General features: G+C 47.3%; 1 protein-coding gene across 1 annotated transcript; it reads left to right on the forward strand.

The window, feature by feature from the left end:
- The first annotated feature begins 6,405 nt into the window (after positions 1-6,405).
- LOC123054546 (protein S-acyltransferase 21) lies at positions 6,406-13,106 on the forward strand. The gene is made up of 10 exons (XM_044478331.1): positions 6,406-6,682; positions 8,528-8,641; positions 8,734-8,836; positions 8,907-9,106; positions 10,031-10,099; positions 10,206-10,277; positions 10,366-10,494; positions 11,057-11,137; positions 11,228-11,419; positions 11,734-13,106. Exons 1-10 carry the CDS (start codon positions 6,638-6,640, stop codon positions 12,571-12,573), a joined length of 1,845 nt encoding a protein of 614 aa, XP_044334266.1. The 5' UTR covers positions 6,406-6,637; the 3' UTR covers positions 12,574-13,106.
- Positions 13,107-17,426: the final 4,320 nt, after the last annotated feature.

Here is a 17,426-nt window from a genome sequence, read left to right on the forward strand (position 1 = left end):
AACTCAGATAACTTGGAATGTGGTTGATAGGGCTCACGGTGGTTTCCCATATTGATGACATGATTCATCATCTCTTGGTGCTGTTGCTGGCTTTGCTCGAAGAGACGGCATACTTGAGACAGGGCTGCTTCGTTGTCTTGTTGACTGGACTGACCCTGAGTGAAATTGTTGCTAGTCTGCGTCCCATAAACCTCTTCTGGCTGATTGGGCATGGAGCGAGTCCACGGACGAGACATTTTTTCCAGTCTGGGGTATTATTTTGCAAAACCCATGAGAAAAACTGTGTAGCACAAGGAAAAACTTTGCAAAGGCAACAATTTAAAAGATCTCAAGGTTTTTCAAGAAAACATAAACGATTTTGCACAGAGAAGAACTGCTTAGCATAAATCTTACACGCAAAGAGCGAACACACGATACAGCACTCAGGATGCGCGTACACATTCCTGACCTGTTATTTAAGCTAGCGAACTACTCCGGAAGGCAGCAAACACACCAATACAAACTAGCGTACAGATTAAAACAACACATCATACAAGCAGGCATAACGCGCGGCTACTCGGTGCTCTCAGTCGGAGATGGTGAAGATTTCCTTTCCCTTGCCGATGGCAAGACTCAGCGGTCCAGGAGAATCCACCTCCACCTCCTCTCTAGCTGGCTCCTGGCGCGTAACGCTGCGCTACGGTGACGGTGCGGGAGCGACGGGCGGCACAGCGGGTGCGGCAGGCGGTGCGGCTCTGACTGGGGTAGGAGCGATGACTCGGTCGAACTCCTCAGTGGTAGGCAGACGGCGAGCAGTGGCCAAAACGGCCGGTGCATACGAGGCTGAAGACGAGACGAATGTCAGAGGCGGTGCCGTGTGGAGAAGCTCCTTCCTGCTGGCAGGACCGCCCCGGACTAAGTCCATGCGGGCAGCCACAAGATCGTCTACGAGGTTGTCGAAGGACTCCTCCAGAGCCTTGAGATACTCCACAACCATCTCGATGGCTTCATCTCGCTCTCCCCGATGGCAGGCGAATGCATAGTGACTGGTGTACGGCACATGGCATGGGAGGTAGCGGTAGCGACGAGTCTTCATTGTAGGAAGGATGTCCCGAAGACGAGCTATCGCCTCACGGGCAGCCATCTGCATGGCATGCCTCTCCGTAGGCATGGCCCTTCCCACAAAACGGAAGTGGCGAGCTGCAGAGCGTCCTCCCTTGAATTGCACCACAGCTTGGTGCATAGACACGTCGTCGCTGAGCTTGTGCTGATAGAGTGTGAACTCCGGGCGAGCTGCTGGCCCGATCGCGAGCTTGGTGATGGAGACGAGGAGCTTGACAAACCCCTCGGGCACGTTCGTGAACACTCGATTCTCACAGCTGCTGCCAGCCATCTACAAAAGTAGGCAAAAATTCTGAGTAGTCATGTCATAAATTTATGATGACCAACAGAAAATAGCTACAATTGCAAAATGCTGAAAAAGCACAAAAGACGCTAATAACCGATTAGCGATCGCACCTAGTGGCTTCCTACAGTCAGCCTGGCTCTGGTACCAAGCTTGTCACGACCGGTTTTTCAATAAAATAATTATTGAGAGACCAATCCCTTTTACGGACCAGTAAGGAAGAATTCCTTCTCACTGGTAGACAATATCATGGTCACAGAAGAAAAATACCAGGAGTACTGAATATAATACAAAGTTGAGCGGAGACTGCCCAACAATTTATTACATGCACGCCGCTAAAACAAGACGGCGGATAGGGTGGCATACTACTAACTCACGATAATAACGGTGGTGGAAATATCACTGCGAAGCGAGTGATATGACTCCTGAAGACTACAGCTCTTCGAGCGTCGGAGTGAGGCTCGAGGAGACTTATTGCGGGTGGCGGAAGCGTATATACTACAAGTGACCAATATCCGGGATCGCGCAGGACTGACTGGGACTCCTCTAGGCGTCGGACGCGCTATCAAACTCTTCATCCAAGAGATCGCCTTCGTCAACATCTGGCCAAATCAACAAGCCAGGTGAGTACTATGAAAGTACTCGCAAGACAGCTCGGACAAAAGATATAACAAATGCAAACATGAAGCATGAGAACAATTTAACCAGTGCGATCAGACATAGAGATAATAAATACTGGGTGCCAAGCGAGGGTCTGAATGACTCCTCGAGCGGAAACTGCAGAATAGTAGTACTGGTGCCAAACGAGTGTCTGAATGACTCCTCGAGAGGAAACTGCAGAATAATAATACTGGTGCCAAACGAGTGTCTGAATGACTCCTCGAGAGGAAACTGCAGAATAATAATACTGGTGCCAAACGAGTGTCTGAATGACTCCTCGAGAGGAAACTGCAAGATTAACAACAATGCCACAGTCGGACATCTGAGCGACATCACATAAAGGGCTTATAACAGAAAATAAAAGACGAACATGCCACAGTCGGACGTCTGAGCGACATCACATAAAGGGCTTTATTTTAGCTCAATAATACAATAGTTCGGGAACATAAATTATCACAAGTACGAGACAAATATAAAGTTAGTCCATCCACAGGAATAATAATTTAACTGGATTTACCACTTGAGCTTGTTCACCGGGGACAAGTTTTCCACGCGGATAGATATGGGTATACTGATTACACTACTTGATCATGGATACGATGACTTGGAAGGAATTGACTCTGCAGAGTTTGTACTTAACCACAGCCAACGGATTTCAGTAGTCACAGGGACTAGTTCTGTTTACGGTGTTTTGGAAGAAACACGTCTAACCAGTACACACCCAATTCAACATTCCGAAGCCAGGGATCACCCTCAGCAACGTTCAAGAAAAACCTTGAGACGGGGAGGCTACAACCTCGCGTAGCATGGGATCAAATTTCTATACGCGCGCTCTAAGGGGGTGCCCCCCCTCTCGGTCCCAACCGGAAACACCCATGCCCCCTGACCGGATGACTGGCTTTAATCCTGGGCGAAGGTACCATCATCCCGGCCTCTCTGTTTGGTGTGTACACGGAAAGAGGTTACCAACTTACTAAACCGCATCCTGGCAAATGAAACATGTGGTAGCACGGAAGGGGAAAGAACGATAACGTGACTCCGTCCACGTTAACGTCGGAGAAAGTCGGATGACGCAAGGATGGTATGCTACAACAGTACCACCTTGCTGCCCTTCATGTCACCACATGATTAGGCCATCTCTCATCAGAGATCATCACAACTTTGGAACATGCGGGGAAAAGAATGATAACGTGACTCCGTCCACGTTAACGTCGGAGAAAGTCGGATGACGCAAGGTTGGTATGCTACAACATTACCACCTAGCTGCCCGTCATGTCACCACATGATTAGGCCATCTCTCATCAGAGATCATCGCAACTTTGGAACATGCGGTTAGTTGCCTTACAAGCAACGAGGTATTTACCGACACTCATATGCCACGCACAAACTTTCAAGCAAACATGCAAAACACTTATCATATCAAATGTTCAAACATGCTTGCCTGGTTCGGAGAAGTCGGAGTCTACGGCAAAGTTCGGCGAAGTTCGCGGCTCCGTCACCTCTTCCGGAACCTACGGCAATCACGCAAACGGGTACTAACGTGAAAACCAATGGGTGCACAGAAACTCCTCCAAAAAATTTCCAAATAAATCTCATAAAAAACTAGACAAAATTTTAAGAAGGTCAGAAAAAGAATCACTCAAAAATCCCTTTTTAATAAAAAGTTATAAAGGTTTCTGTCCAGGGACTTATCTGTAATGAAACAGAAAAGTTTCAGGGTTTAAACTGAGAAACCAGAAAACGCTTCGGAAAGAAATACGCTAGCTAAAGAAAGAAAACGTATTTTGCCCGAAGGCGCCAACAGAAAACGGTTCGCGAAAGAATAGAACAGAGGCTGACATGCGGGGTCCACATGTCAGGTTTGAAAAGCTCGCCGGCGCCCGAAGACTGCGGTGGACGCCGGCGTCGAACCACGGCGAGTTAGGAGGATCGGAGGGTACCAAGAGCTTCAGCGTGTTCTTCCGCGTCGGTGGGTGGTGGACTCGACCAACGGGGAGCACCACGTCGACGGCGACACTATCTCCGGCGGACGGCGGCTCGGGTGATGGTGGGGAACTCCGGTGGAGGGCTGCAAACTTTGAATTGAAGCGCGGGTCAGAAGGAGGGACGCATAGTGAAGCTACTGGCAAGAGAAGGGAGGCGGAGGTGCACACACGGGGGCGAGAGCTGGACCCCGTGGCGGGTCGCGACGGCCGGAGTCGAGGAAGGAGACCTCCTCGGGGTTCTTCCAGTGGCTAGGCGTGCTCTAGGTGGAGTACAGGGATGGTGGGTGCTCGAGTTGAAGCTCGGGGCCTCTATTTATAGGCGGATCGACGGGGTGGCCGTGAACGGAGAATCTCCGGCGAGCGATTACGGCGATGCAGTGGATTGGCAGGAGGTTTAAATGGCCAGGCAGCATCATTGGAGGTTACTGGTGTCATTCCACAGCTAAACGGAGTTGGTCTTGGCGTAATGGCGTCGGTCCACGGTGAGATGGCCGCACGGGCACGGCGGCGGCAGAGAGCGCGCTCCGCGCCCTGCGGTTCACGACGAGAGTGGCAGCGCGTTCGGGGGAGTGGAAGGCCACGCGGCGAGCTTCGGTGGTTTGGGCGGCGCTGGGTGGCGCCGTCAGCGCCGTGCCTCCCGCTGGCGGCCGCAAAGCCGCCGCTGGCGTCGGTCACGGGGCGGCGCACCTACTGCTGCTCGTCGCCGACGTCCGCAAGGTGCCAGGCGTTCGTGCGGTGCAGGAACAAGGGGGGGGGGACGAGGAGCAAGGCGACACAGTGGCACTGGCGAGATCGACGTCGGGTTCTGAAGAAAACGACAGTGCACTGCAATGCTCTCTGAACTTAACTGAATCTTGACATTGACAATGCACTGCAGATGTTCGACAGAAAGATTTGGCAATGAGATAAATTTTTCTGGAGCTGGTACTTGGTGAGGTGACCACTCAATGCACCCAGAGGCTGCCTGATTTTACTTGGAATTTTTGAAGAAAGTTTTGAATGAATTTCACCAAATTTGACAAATCTGGTCCAAACTTGCAGCAAATGTAGTTTGAAAAATTTGAACTGAAGACCAGTGGATCTTCATGGATCTTGGTTGAGGGTTCAAAGGACTAGGAGGGGAAAAAGGTTTGGGGGCAAAAATCAAGACAGAAAATGGAGTTCCTTTGTAAATCACCAATGGCTAGAATAGAAGACAGAAATTTATTTGAATATGTTTTGAATGGAAAAATTTATATGGAGAGGTACAACTTGCTGGATTTGGTGCAGAACATGATCCAAAGATGAGGGGAGGGTTAGGGGAATGGATTTGCACTAAGGCCATGGCAAGAGGGAATTGTTGAAAGTGGTAAAGGATTATTCCAAAAGCCATAGTGCAAATTTCAAAGAGATTTTCAAAAGGCATTTTTTTAAGTGAAAAGTATTTTGTCTTGAGTCCAAATAAAAAGCAAGAACCTCCAAGACCAAAGACAGATCTTGGGTGAATCCAAATAAATCTTTTGCCTTAAGAAAATATTTGAAAGAGAGAGTTTTTTTGAAGAAAAATTTAAATCACCTCCCTCAAGTCAAATAAAAATCTTTTGAAAAATCCAAATAAAAACTTGGGTGTCACACGTCACAATCAGCATCATTGGCGTCGTGGGAGGACTATCTCGAGTTCCGTAGTCGGTTCCCGGAGGCTGCGGCTTGGGGTCAAGCCGGTGCTGAAGGAGGGGAGAATGTGATGGACGCGGACACGGGGGCCGAATCCAAGAGGACAGCGAAGGCCGCCCCAAGAGATATCGAAGGCCCAACCGCAGGTTCGACCCGTCATCCACCTGGGAGCTGGGTGGATAAGTGAGCACGCGCGCGTGTGTGTAAGGGCATCGAGAATCTGCTCTCTCTCCCTACCTCTCCTACCCCAACTCCCCTGTACTGCCACGAATTCGAGTTAATAGAGGTAGAGACCGTAAAAATCAAATTTTCCATCATAGATACCATGCTGGGATAGCAATCATTTTAGGCGCATTGTGATGAGATGAGCTACCACTGTTGGTCGATCGTGTCATTGTTTTTTTCGTTTTGGTCCACCAGATGGTATGAGGAGGCCAGATCCAACGGCTGCGCCTGGCCGATCGTACGGTGCGCAGGGTCACCGAGGCCGCTTGCCGGTCGACCGACGCAGACCATCGGCATAGGAACTCATGTCACTGGACGGCCCACTTCAAATTAAGTTCGGAAGCAAAGAAATATTTCCAGTCCACGCAGGTGGACGCAGGCGACGAGAGCAGAGGACGACGGCCCAGGAAAGGAGAATCCGAGACCGCCCCCCCCCCCCCCCCCCCCCCCCCCCCCCCCCCCCCCCTCTCCTCCCAGTAAAAAATTCCACTACCGCCGTCGCCACGCACACCCACTTCACCACGCCTTCCTTCCTCCTCTTCCCCTCCCTCTCTCCCCTCTCTCTCCCCCGGCGCAGCGCAGGCCGAGAGGTGCCGTACCGTACGGGGCGCTAGGGTTTACTCCGTGCGGCTCGGGATCTCGCGCCCCCCCAATGCAGTCCCCGCCGCCGCCGCAGCCGCGTCGCTGATCCCGTGGCCGCTCGCCCCGCCTCCGCCGCGGCAGCGCCGCCATGGCGCGGCGCCACGGGTGGCAGCTCCCCGCCCACACCCTGCAGGTCCGCTCGCCTTCGCCCTTCTTTTATGTTCGCCTGTGCTCGAACGCGCAATGTGCCTCCGGATCTCTCCGCCGGGGGACCGGAATTGTTTTCGCTTCGGCGCTTCCGAGGCCGAGAGCCGCGCGTTGTGGCGTTTGAAAGTCTCCCGGTGCTACGCGCCCACGATGCTAGCGACTAGCGGGTTTAGGTTAGCATGAGTGGTAAATTACTGATGCGTGTAGTTCGTTTTGATCTGATGCGTTCCCTCACTTTTCGGTCCATTCTTAGTATTATTCTGTAATTATGTGTGTCTGATGTGATGGACTGATGAATTACCTTTACCTGCATTCTTTTGGGTGCTACTGCGCGACTTTACTCTGTACTGTGTATGTTGGCCATTTCTGCTGTTCCGACGCGAAGTGGTGCATGGATTTGATTTTCTTAGGTTTCCCTTGATGCCATGTTACCCGAATTTCATGCGGTGCTTCGTTCTGATCTCATCTGGCATTTTTCTCTGCAGACAATTAAACTGGTGCGAGTATGTTTCTGCTCTAATCTGGCATTTTTCTCTGCAGACAATTAAACTGTTATTTTTTTGTTGGTTTCCTCTTGGTCTCTTCTGTTCTTTGTCTTCGATGTGATGGGGGATTCTGGCCTTGGAGTTTTGGACTTGGAGTTTCGCGGCTTTGGCCGCCGCCGCCAACTCTGTTTGTTTTCTTGTCTCCTTCCTGTTTGCGCAACCAACTCGCTTTAATTAGTTGTGCAATTACAGGCTAACTACGAACTGTGTGAGTGAGTTCCTTCCACTCGAATGCGGAACTTTAGTTTGTTTAGTCCTTTGTGTGTTGTCCTCGTGGTATGGGTGCATCCGTGTTCAAAATGACGGGTTTTCAGTTCAATGGCGTTCACCTTGCTGTCCTGTACTGACGTAGTATCCCAGCTTAATTGTATGCTGGTCCTGGCTAAACACATTGTATCTGAGGGAAGTGGCCTATCATTTAAAAGTGTGAGCTGTGTAATAAGAGCTTAGTAGTCAACTGAATTAGCGAGTATTTCATAACTAACAGTTAGATATTTTCAACTGATTTTTGGCTTATGACCTGAGTTATGGAGGATACGACGCTTGGTCTATGCATCTGGTCCTGTCAAGCGTATCCTCTCTTTACTTGAGAACATCCAGTTAGTAATGACTCTCTGGTACATGTACAGACCGAATCACCCTGCTTACCTTCATCTGATCGTCTTATCTCCCCTTCCTCATTAAATTTAAGATAGCAGTTTAAAAGATCAAGCAAACAGGCAAAGGTCTTTTTATCTTTGATCTTGTACTTCACAAGAGATCTGCAATAGCTGAGCAAGCGTGTTAACTGGTTATCTTGTGTAAAATATTAAAAAATTCACATGTAAATTTGACAGTTTTATGAACTTGAAATGCTCATTATTTATGAAAAACCTAGGGTTAGGAGGCCTTAGTTCGCTTTCAGCTTTTTGCGGAGGTTTTGCTCTTGCTTTTCTGCTCAAATTGTGGCGCCTTGGTTGGATTTACACTTCCTTCTATGCTGCTGTCACCACAAACTACAAGCTGTTTGATTTTTTGGAACAAGTACACTCCCGACTCCCCAGGTCATTACTCATTAGTCAGATTAAGGCTGATGCTGTTTTTGTCTTGTCTAGTTTTAGCTCTAGTGTTGTTTGTCAGTGTTCGGTTCAGGTTATGTTTGGTTGGTTGTGACCTGTGTTTTGTTGTCGATCATTCGGTCGTTGGTTTCATGTACTGAACACTCTTTCTTCTTCTATAAATGTTCACATGCAGTTCTCCTTCATGGTTCGGAAAAAAAAATTGAATGGTGTTTTTGTTTCTGGCAGGTGGTTGCTATAACAGTGTTCTTCTTGCTCTGTATAGCATTCTATGCTTTCTTGTCTCCGTTTCTTGGGAAGGACTTGTATCAGTATATTGCAATCGGTGTTTATAGTTTTCTGGTAAGGTTCCACTTCCTCTATTTTCATGCATGGATTGAATCCTGGAATATATTTCATTTGATATGCCTCTTGTATCTCTTTCTGTTTATCAGGCCTTATCGGTACTGATTCTATATGCTAGATGTACTGCTATTGATCCTGCTGACCCTGGCATCCTGATTAGCGTCAATGGTGCACTAATCTATAAATCAGAAGGTATGTCCTGATACCTGATGAAACTGCTATTGAAGTTCAAATCCTAATACATCATTCTTTTGATTAAAAGCAAACGTAGACACTCAAGAAGAAGCTGGCAAATCAGGATTGGAAGCCAACGAGGAAATCAGAAAGCATAGATCATGTTTAGGAACTGGTTGTTTTTGTTGTGCTATTTTTAAGAAAGAGGATTGTCGCAAAGAAGATGAAGCTTACCAACAAGAAAATTATGCCGAGGAGGCACTCTTTTGCACCCTTTGCAACACAGAGGTACCCAGCAAGCAGAATATATCATACTCAAGAGTTCGGACTTCGGATGCGTTTTATTCTTTTGTTATAGCCATGGTAGTTCTGAAAAATGGATGCAATGCAGATGCTTGCATCCATTAATTACAATTTACCTGTTTCTTGAGTCCACATCTATTTTACATGAATTTAAATGCTATAACTGATATATTACAGCAGATGTTAAAGAAATCTGGTATAAAATATATTATTGTTTATCTGTGTGTCACTTGAAAAATTTGTCCATGTGCAGCATAATGTTTACTCCCTCCGTTCCAAAATAAGTGCCGATGTTTTAGTTCAAATTTGAACTAAAACAAAACAACGGCACTTATTTTGGAACGGAGGGAGCAGTATTTAGGCACTTCTAAGACTTTTGGGAACAGGCAATACACAGGGTTTAAGGAGGGACTCCTTTGTGATATACTTTCTGTAATAGGTTAGGTGCATCTGCCTTTGTCGTGTACGCAGACACAGTTGACATGATGATATAGAGACGTAAATGCCCAACACAAATCAGCTAAGTTAGCGTCGATGCAGTAGCTTGCAAAAGAAATCCACAAGGATGATTAAGGAAGGATGCATGCATGAGATAATTCCATAAATCCTGTTCCTGTTGAAAATAAGACGGCCGTAAAGAAGCAAAGAGGAGTGAGGCAAAAGGACAATGTTTGGAGATTAGATCTGTTATAGTTATTGGCAGCTACAATTTATTCTGTCTTACTATTTATCTGTTTTTGTGCTTCTGCAACATTGATAGATTCGGAGTAGAACATTTTATGTCTGCTTGCAACATTAATAGAGTCCTTTCTGTTTACGCAAATGTGCTGTTATTCTTAACTTCTATTCGTATTGAAATGCCCTTTCCTTTGTGTATTGAAATGCCCTTTCCTTTGTGTATTGATGCAGGTGCGAAAAAATAGTAAACATTGTCGGAGCTGTGACAAGTGTGTTGATGGTTTTGATCATCATTGTCGGGTAGGTGCCATGGTGAAGATTATGTAGTTCATTCAGTCTTTCTACCCTTTCTCCACAGTTTGTTGGTGTGGATTTTCTGCTCTCTTATTTGACCTTTTTGATGCAGTGGCTGAACAATTGTGTTGGAAGGAGAAATTATATGACTTTTTTGTGCCTTATGGCTGTGAGTCTTGCTTGGGTATGTAGAATTACCATAGGAGTGTGAAATTTGATGTCCTGAAAGCATTTTCCATGTTTCTAATTGTACATTTTCGTTATGCATAAAGCTTGCGGTTGAATGTGGAGTTGGTATTGCTGTGTTTGTACGTTGCTTCACTGATAAAGCAGCAATTGAACAACAAATAGGGGAAAAGCTGGGCTATGGTCTTTCACGAGCGCCCTTTGCAGTCATTGTGGTAAGTGTTAACGCCTTTTTCTTATCTTGTTTTGAGGCATATAGCTGTACATTTGGATGTCACCGTAAGTACTTTAAAATATCCATATTCATTGTGCGATCTTTGTAAGGTGCAGAATCAAATCAGTGGTATGTGGTGTAGTATTGCTGTTGATATGAGGCAGGGTATTGACTTAGTACGAACACTTGAACATAATTTAATTTTATTACACGAGGACAGAACAGAGTTTCTAACTTTGTGCAGCAGCAGTAGAACATAAACGCTGCCACTGCTGCAAATTAAAGTAGTAACTTGGCCTTTTTGCCCCAAACGATTAATTTATGATCACAATGACATCATTTTGCATGGTTAGTACTGTTTGAATTATGTATACTGACATCTATTTGGCCATACAGTACAGTACTTTAAATTGAGCTAGTTACCCTTCAAGCAATAATAACTTGTAATCGATCATCGCATTGAAGTATATAACACCATAAGCTAGTCATATGATAGTCAGGCACTGTATTAGAGTATATAACATGGCTAGCTCAATCTTAACTCAATACATCCTTGACTTCAGGCCTTGAGTACAGCTCTTGCTGTGCTTGCTTCAGTGCCCCTGGGGGAGTTGTTCTTCTTCCATATGCTATTAATCAAGAAGGTTCGTCACTTTGCTATTCTTTGTCAATACTGTACTATCATTTTTGCAAGGAATTGATTATGATATCGCATTGTTACAACTATTTCTCAGGGCATCACAACTTATGAATATGTTGTGGCAATGAGGGCTCAGAGTGAACCTCCTGGTCTCTCTGTCAATGATGAGCAGCAAAGCTTGCCATCTTCTCCCATGAGTTCTGCACCAACTGCTTTCAGCGGGAGCTCGTTTGCACGGCACTACAAAGGTGCATGGTGCACTCCACCACGCATCTTTGTTGACCAGGTGTGTTTCTTATCCAGTGATACTTCTACCCTTCTAGGTCGTATCAACTGTCCGTAGTTTGCTAAACAAAATCAACTTTCCATAGAGTGAACTGTCTGGTGTTCATGTTTCTCTCACTGGAAGCACATCAATTTGCTGTGCTGTTTACTTTTCCAATGATGGGGCTATGCTTTCCACTTTAATAAATCTTATCAGAAACCTGCACTGTTATGTGCAAGATGTGTTCTGTCCATCATAATCGTTTTCATTTCGAAGTTGAAATTTGTCTCCTACTTCTTTGGCCTATATTTAAAATTGTCTGTATCACATCACAGGATGAAATCATTCCACACTTGGGACCTGGGCGATTGCCTTCAACTGTTGATCCTGATAGCACAGACCCGGTCGAAAGAGCCAAACAACACGCCAAGCGCCAAGTTCGCATTAACCCATGGAAGCTGGCAAAACTTGATTCAAACGAGGCCATGAAAGCAGCAGCAAAAGCCAGAGCCTCTTCATCCGTGCTGAAACCAATCAATAGCCGTTCCCAGTATGATGCCGACCAGTGCTCCAGCGATAACCTCAGCTGCAGAAGCAGTGTCATGAGTGCTGATACCAACAACCACATCGACACTCGGTCTGGCAGGAATGCTCCGTACAGGTCCCCTTATCCACCCAGTATAGCAAGTGCAGATGACATTGAGCTGTACCCTCAGACACCCAGCAGCTTCCAGAGCAACTCACGGACTCCGACGCCTATTGCAGAGCACCATCCCTCAAAGCATTTCAACCCAATCTATCAGACATCAGCAAACAGGTCCCCATTCTCAGCCAAAGGAAATGAAGCGGCCATACCAGAAGCCAACAACGCAAGGAGGTTTAGTGCGCCGAACACAGATAGATCTCCTCGGTCATCGGTTTACTGGGATCAGGAAGCTGGCCGGTTCATGTCTGCGCAGGCAAACCAGGTACCGAGCTCTCGGGTAACCCGGCCCGACCTTCTGTACACCGGTCAGTCTATATTCTTCGGTGGACCTCTGATGGCAGATTCTGCGACCAGAAGTTTCAGAGACCCTGGCGGCTCGAGCCAGCGCTCCGGTGTGTCTCGGCCTCACCAGCTCCCCGTGTTCATTCCCGCTGATCCCCATAAAGATCACCTCCCCAAGTTGCCGTGAAATGAACTGTTTTCGGAGTATCCGCGTGAAGCACCTGTTTCTCTGCTTCATGGTGGCATGATGCAATGTATAGTCCTCAGTTCTTGCATCAGACATTGTAGGTTATGATTTTGTGTCAGCTAGGTGGAAATTGAAATTAATTTAGTAACGATTTTAATACGGAATCATGAAGTCTCTTTTGTTTATCAAGGAAAAAGATGTCTGAGCAGTTGGATGAGAAGGGGATAATCGGATGAGGGTGTTGGTGAGGGGATAAGGATGTTATGCGTGTTAGATACACCTGGTCGGTTGGCCCCAAATGTTAATCCGATTACTACCAGAAATGTCTAGAGTCTGAAATATCAACAACCCTTTTTTCCTTTCTGGTCATCTTCGATGGATCATTAACCTTTTTATCAGATTTGCTAACTCTTAGTTGCCTGAAATTTCAGTCACCTAAAGTTGCATCTTGTTTAGATTTTTTTAGGGGGCATCTTGTTTAGGTGGAACCTGTACTTTCCTAAGTGGCTTGAATGTTTAGTCACCTAAAGTTCCACCTTGGCTAGCCTAAACTTGTGCTTATTTTATTGGATTGGGGCTAATTCCTACGGAGTAGTTGTCTAAATTTTTCAGCGATTCAGTTACACTAAACTTGCACCTTGGTTAGCCTAAAACTGTACGTCTGGGATCATGCAACTTTAGTGCGAGTTTCCGCCTGAGGTTTATATATGAAGATAAATGAGATGGGAACGGTTGGACGTTGATCCTAACGCTTTTAAAAAGCGACAGAGATATATATGAATATTTCAGGCAGCTTACAGCGACACTCCCAAAGTCCCAATCAAGAATGTACTCACCTTTTCGCAAAAAAGAAGACAGAATGCACTCGCCTTCTGTCTCGCTCTCAGAATATATCATAAAACGCATTTTGACTCGTTAAGACAATGCTTTAACCAATAATCAGTTTGTCATTATGTGTCCTCGTGTGATAGTATGATATAAATATGAAAACCATTAAATTTGTATTTAAAATAATTGTGAGTACAATTTTGATTTTTGAGTCACGTGCTTGTCTAAACACACTGGCGGAGCTATGGTGAGGGCGGGGAGGGCTCAGATGAGATTTTTTTAGCAATTTACACCCCAAAAACCCTGACTTAATAAATCAAAGTATTTGCGCAAGAAAAGAAAAATCAAAGTAGTGCGTTTGATATCGTGAGACGTAATCGCATAACTTTTCTGTGGTCGCTTGTGATATGCCGACCATCCATCCAAGCAAGCAATCCAGAATCCAGACCCTTCACCCGCGGACTGAACTGTCCGTCTCCGTCAGTCTATCTATCTAAATCTACGTATCTCAGTGGCTAGAAGCCTACAACCTACAATCATATTTTACGGTCCGCTTTCGCACCACTTTCTGATGAACCCGTGTGATCCGTTAAGTAGGAGGATAATCCAGTAAGTGGATGTGGTGGCTCCGCAGGTTTGGTTTGGCCCCTTTCAACTGGCCGGTCGGAGCGAAAGCGCAGGTGCCTGTCACCCGAGAAATGGCCTTGCCCGCGGGCGACAGCGACGTTTCCTTACCGCGGTGATGCGCGGACGGTCGCCGCTGCTGCGCTCGTGGCGAAGAAAGAGAGGAGCGGCCGCTTCCCCCTCCGTCCACTCGGTTCGGTCGCTCATCGTCCGGGTTCTACGTATTTTGTATCGGTTTCTGGGTGCGACCCAAACAAAATCTTGAGTAGGTGTCAGCGCGAGTGCCGCTCGTCTCGTGTAATCGTGTGCATCGCTCGCAAAATATCTCCCGGGTTCGGTCCCTCGCCGCTGATAACCTTGGCGTGGTGTGGACGAGTGTGTACGTGCACGCGCGGGTGAGACGCAACCGGCGTCAGCGCCGGAGGTGTGATGCGTTCATGCCGCCACGTTCAATGAATCGCGACCGGTGCCGCGCATGCACCGGCACGCATGACGCGCCGCGCCGATACACGGCCGCGTACCGTGAACTTGCTGGCGCCGGCTGGCACCGAGGTCGCGCGAGCCTGCTACGGTCACCTGGGATGGGAGCCGTCCGTGCCAGCGCGGGCGGCGTGACGGCGGAAGGCCGTCTCCGGACGACACCTCCCGCGGCTTTCCGGCGCCGCCCGGCGATAAAGACCGCCGTGCGCGCACGACCCGGCCCCGTTTCCACACTCCGCGGTGCACCGCGACGCAAGGCGAGCGTTTCCGCTCCGGGCAACAATGGAAAGGGCGACAAAAGCCGGATAAAAGATCCGGCAAATTAATACACCTTCCGGCTCCCGCCCAAGAAAAACTTGCCGGTCACTGATGGCGACGTGCCTTCTGGCCGGTGGCGCCTTTATTCGGAGGTTTCCTCCGGGCCGTCCGCTGGTCGAAACGGCCGACGCGGCGCGGGGCCGAGAACGGGAGGCCGGATTGGACGGTGGCGCACCGCCCCCGGCGGAAGTGGAAAGTCTGCAACGGAAAACGCACGAGGTGACGTGCACCCGTCCCTCCGGAATATGCCGGGGCAAAGCAGCTCCCGTTTGGGGCTCCGGGGATCTCGGTGCGGCGCACGCACATGACCCGGCCGGGGCCGGAATACGCTGCCTTTTTATTGCCGTGGCGAGGACGGACGAAGGTTTGCCGTGCAGTGCTGGCTGGTGCCCGATCTCTATCGTGGCACCAGGCGTATTTTTCTTCTTCCGAAATCTTATCGAGGATCGTGCGTTCGAGCACCGGCGACGTGTGTCGGCTCGTGCTACAAAGGGAGCTCACGCGTGCCCCCCTTAATAACCCGCATCCCACCAACCAAACTCATATATGAAGGATAACGTTTTGTATGAAATGAATGTACCTCACGGACAAATAAAGGCAACCCCGCTGAATGCTACGTCCCCGCATTAGCAACACCAAGCAAGATCGGCGTGCTCATCCGAGCAAATTTCAAAAAAAAAAGTAAAATTGTCTTCTTAAACGTTTCCAAGATTTCACAAATGCAGAACCGGATTTTAAATTTCCGGTTTTCACATCTAATGGATCAGTTTTGGATGTTCATAAATTCTACTATGTATTTCCAATGATTCTGACAATTTTGAGTTCTGTGATATTTTGAAGTTTAGACTTATTATGGGAGATTTTAATGTAGCTATTCCGGGAAACTTTAACATACCAATTCCGATAGACTGCGCCTCTTGTAAGAAAATTGAGAATTAGATGGCTCTATTTATGGGAATAGTTAGGAAAAGACATTTGGTGAAGTCCGTAAATTAAATACAAATTTTAAATGAATACCGCGACGTGTGAAAACATTTTTTTCGAAAATCTTATCGAGTATATCGAGCTTTGAGTACCCGCGACGTGTGTCGGCTCGTGCTACAAAGGGAGGTCACACGTGCTCTCCCGAACTCGTATCCCACCAACCAAACTCCTTCATAGGAAGGATATTGTTTTGTACTCCCTTAGATCATCTTCAACAGAAGATGTATATTTGAAGATGTAAAAGTAGGTGTTGTATAATTTACATCACCAAAAAGTGTGTTTTACATCTCCAAAAAGTCCCAACTTCAACATATGATGTATATTTGGTGATGTAAAACTTCTACTCCAACACATGATGTATTTGAACATGCAAAATCGGTTCAACTACTACATCATTTCAAACATAGCAAATTCATTTGAAGCAAACATAGTTCTTAAAACATAACTAAACATAGTTCAAACTACTGCATCCATCAAACTACTACTACTCCTAGTCTACTCGTCATTGCTCTTGAACTGCTCCCACAACTCCTCCTTGCTGGGGTCGTCGCACTCATCGTCCTCCTCCTCTGAGGCATCCCAGTCCGACGAGTCAGACTCGACAGGGATCACCGTCGAGGGGTCGGCTTCCTCCTCTTTCTTCACCGCCTTCTTTTGCTCGGCCTCGCACTTCCAGAAGAACTTGCGCTCGGCATGGACATACTTCGGATGCTCCCACGTGAATCTCACAGTCGCCGCCTAGTGGTCTGGTGGGCGGACAGTCTGTGCGGCGGGAGGCGTGGAGGTGGTCGCACGGTGGGAGAAGAAAAGGGGAAGTGGCGGTTGGCGCGCGGTTGACGTTTTACATCACCTGGGGGATGGAGATGCAAATTTACATCTCCAACTGTTGTATTTTACATCACTTGGAGCAGGTGATGTAATTTTTTTTACATCTACATCATCTGTTGAAGGTGCGCTTTTAGGCCTTGGAGATGTACAAGTTAGTTATTTTTGCTTCGACATATTGTATTGGAGATGCTCTTAGGGAGTATGAAATGCATTTGCTATTTATTGGGGTGGACCCACTGACAAATAAAGATGACCCCATTGAATATTGCAAATACCCCTACATGTGCAAGGAATAGATGACTTCGTGGCATGAAATTATACAAGGTCAGGAACATTCTCTGTTATGTCTACTTACCATAGGGAGTTTGAGCATCAATTTGGTGGCAGACTAGTGCGGCCTGATGGCCAAGGAAACGTCCATATTAACCTCATATGGAAAAATAGCAGGAACCTATGTATCCCTGGAAAGAGCAAAGCATTTCACTTGGAAGGTTCTGCCAGGGTCTTTACCTTGCTACAGAATATTAGTTGGGCGTCATGTCCCCTGTACGACGTAGTGTCCAATCTGTAGGGTGGGGCATGAGGATATTCAGCATAGTCTATTCACCTATCGAAGGGCAAGAGATATCGGGAGAGATTTGGGACTGAATGAGATAGTGCAGCATGCAGTGGCTCAAGATAAATCAGGATCGGTCACCCTGGAGATCTTATCAAGGCAGAGGGGGGCTCGAATGAAGTATTGAACCCTGAACTGGTGATGGTAGCGGCCTGGTACATATGGTGGCAAAAGA

The sequence above is a fragment of the Triticum aestivum genome, chromosome 2D, assembly GCF_018294505.1.
Source record: "Triticum aestivum cultivar Chinese Spring chromosome 2D, IWGSC CS RefSeq v2.1, whole genome shotgun sequence".
Taxonomy (NCBI): Eukaryota; Viridiplantae; Streptophyta; class Magnoliopsida; order Poales; family Poaceae; genus Triticum; species Triticum aestivum.

Coding starts and splice junctions, on each gene's coding strand:
- LOC123054546 (XM_044478331.1), top strand. CDS start 6,638: ATGGCGCGGCGCCACGGGTGGCAGCTCCCCGCCCACACCCTGCAG. Junction 8,642..8,733: donor TCGGTGTTTATAGTTTTCTG/GTAAGGTTCCAC, acceptor TCTGTTTATCAG/GCCTTATCGGTACTGATTCT. Junction 11,420..11,733: donor CACGCATCTTTGTTGACCAG/GTGTGTTTCTTA, acceptor ATCACATCACAG/GATGAAATCATTCCACACTT.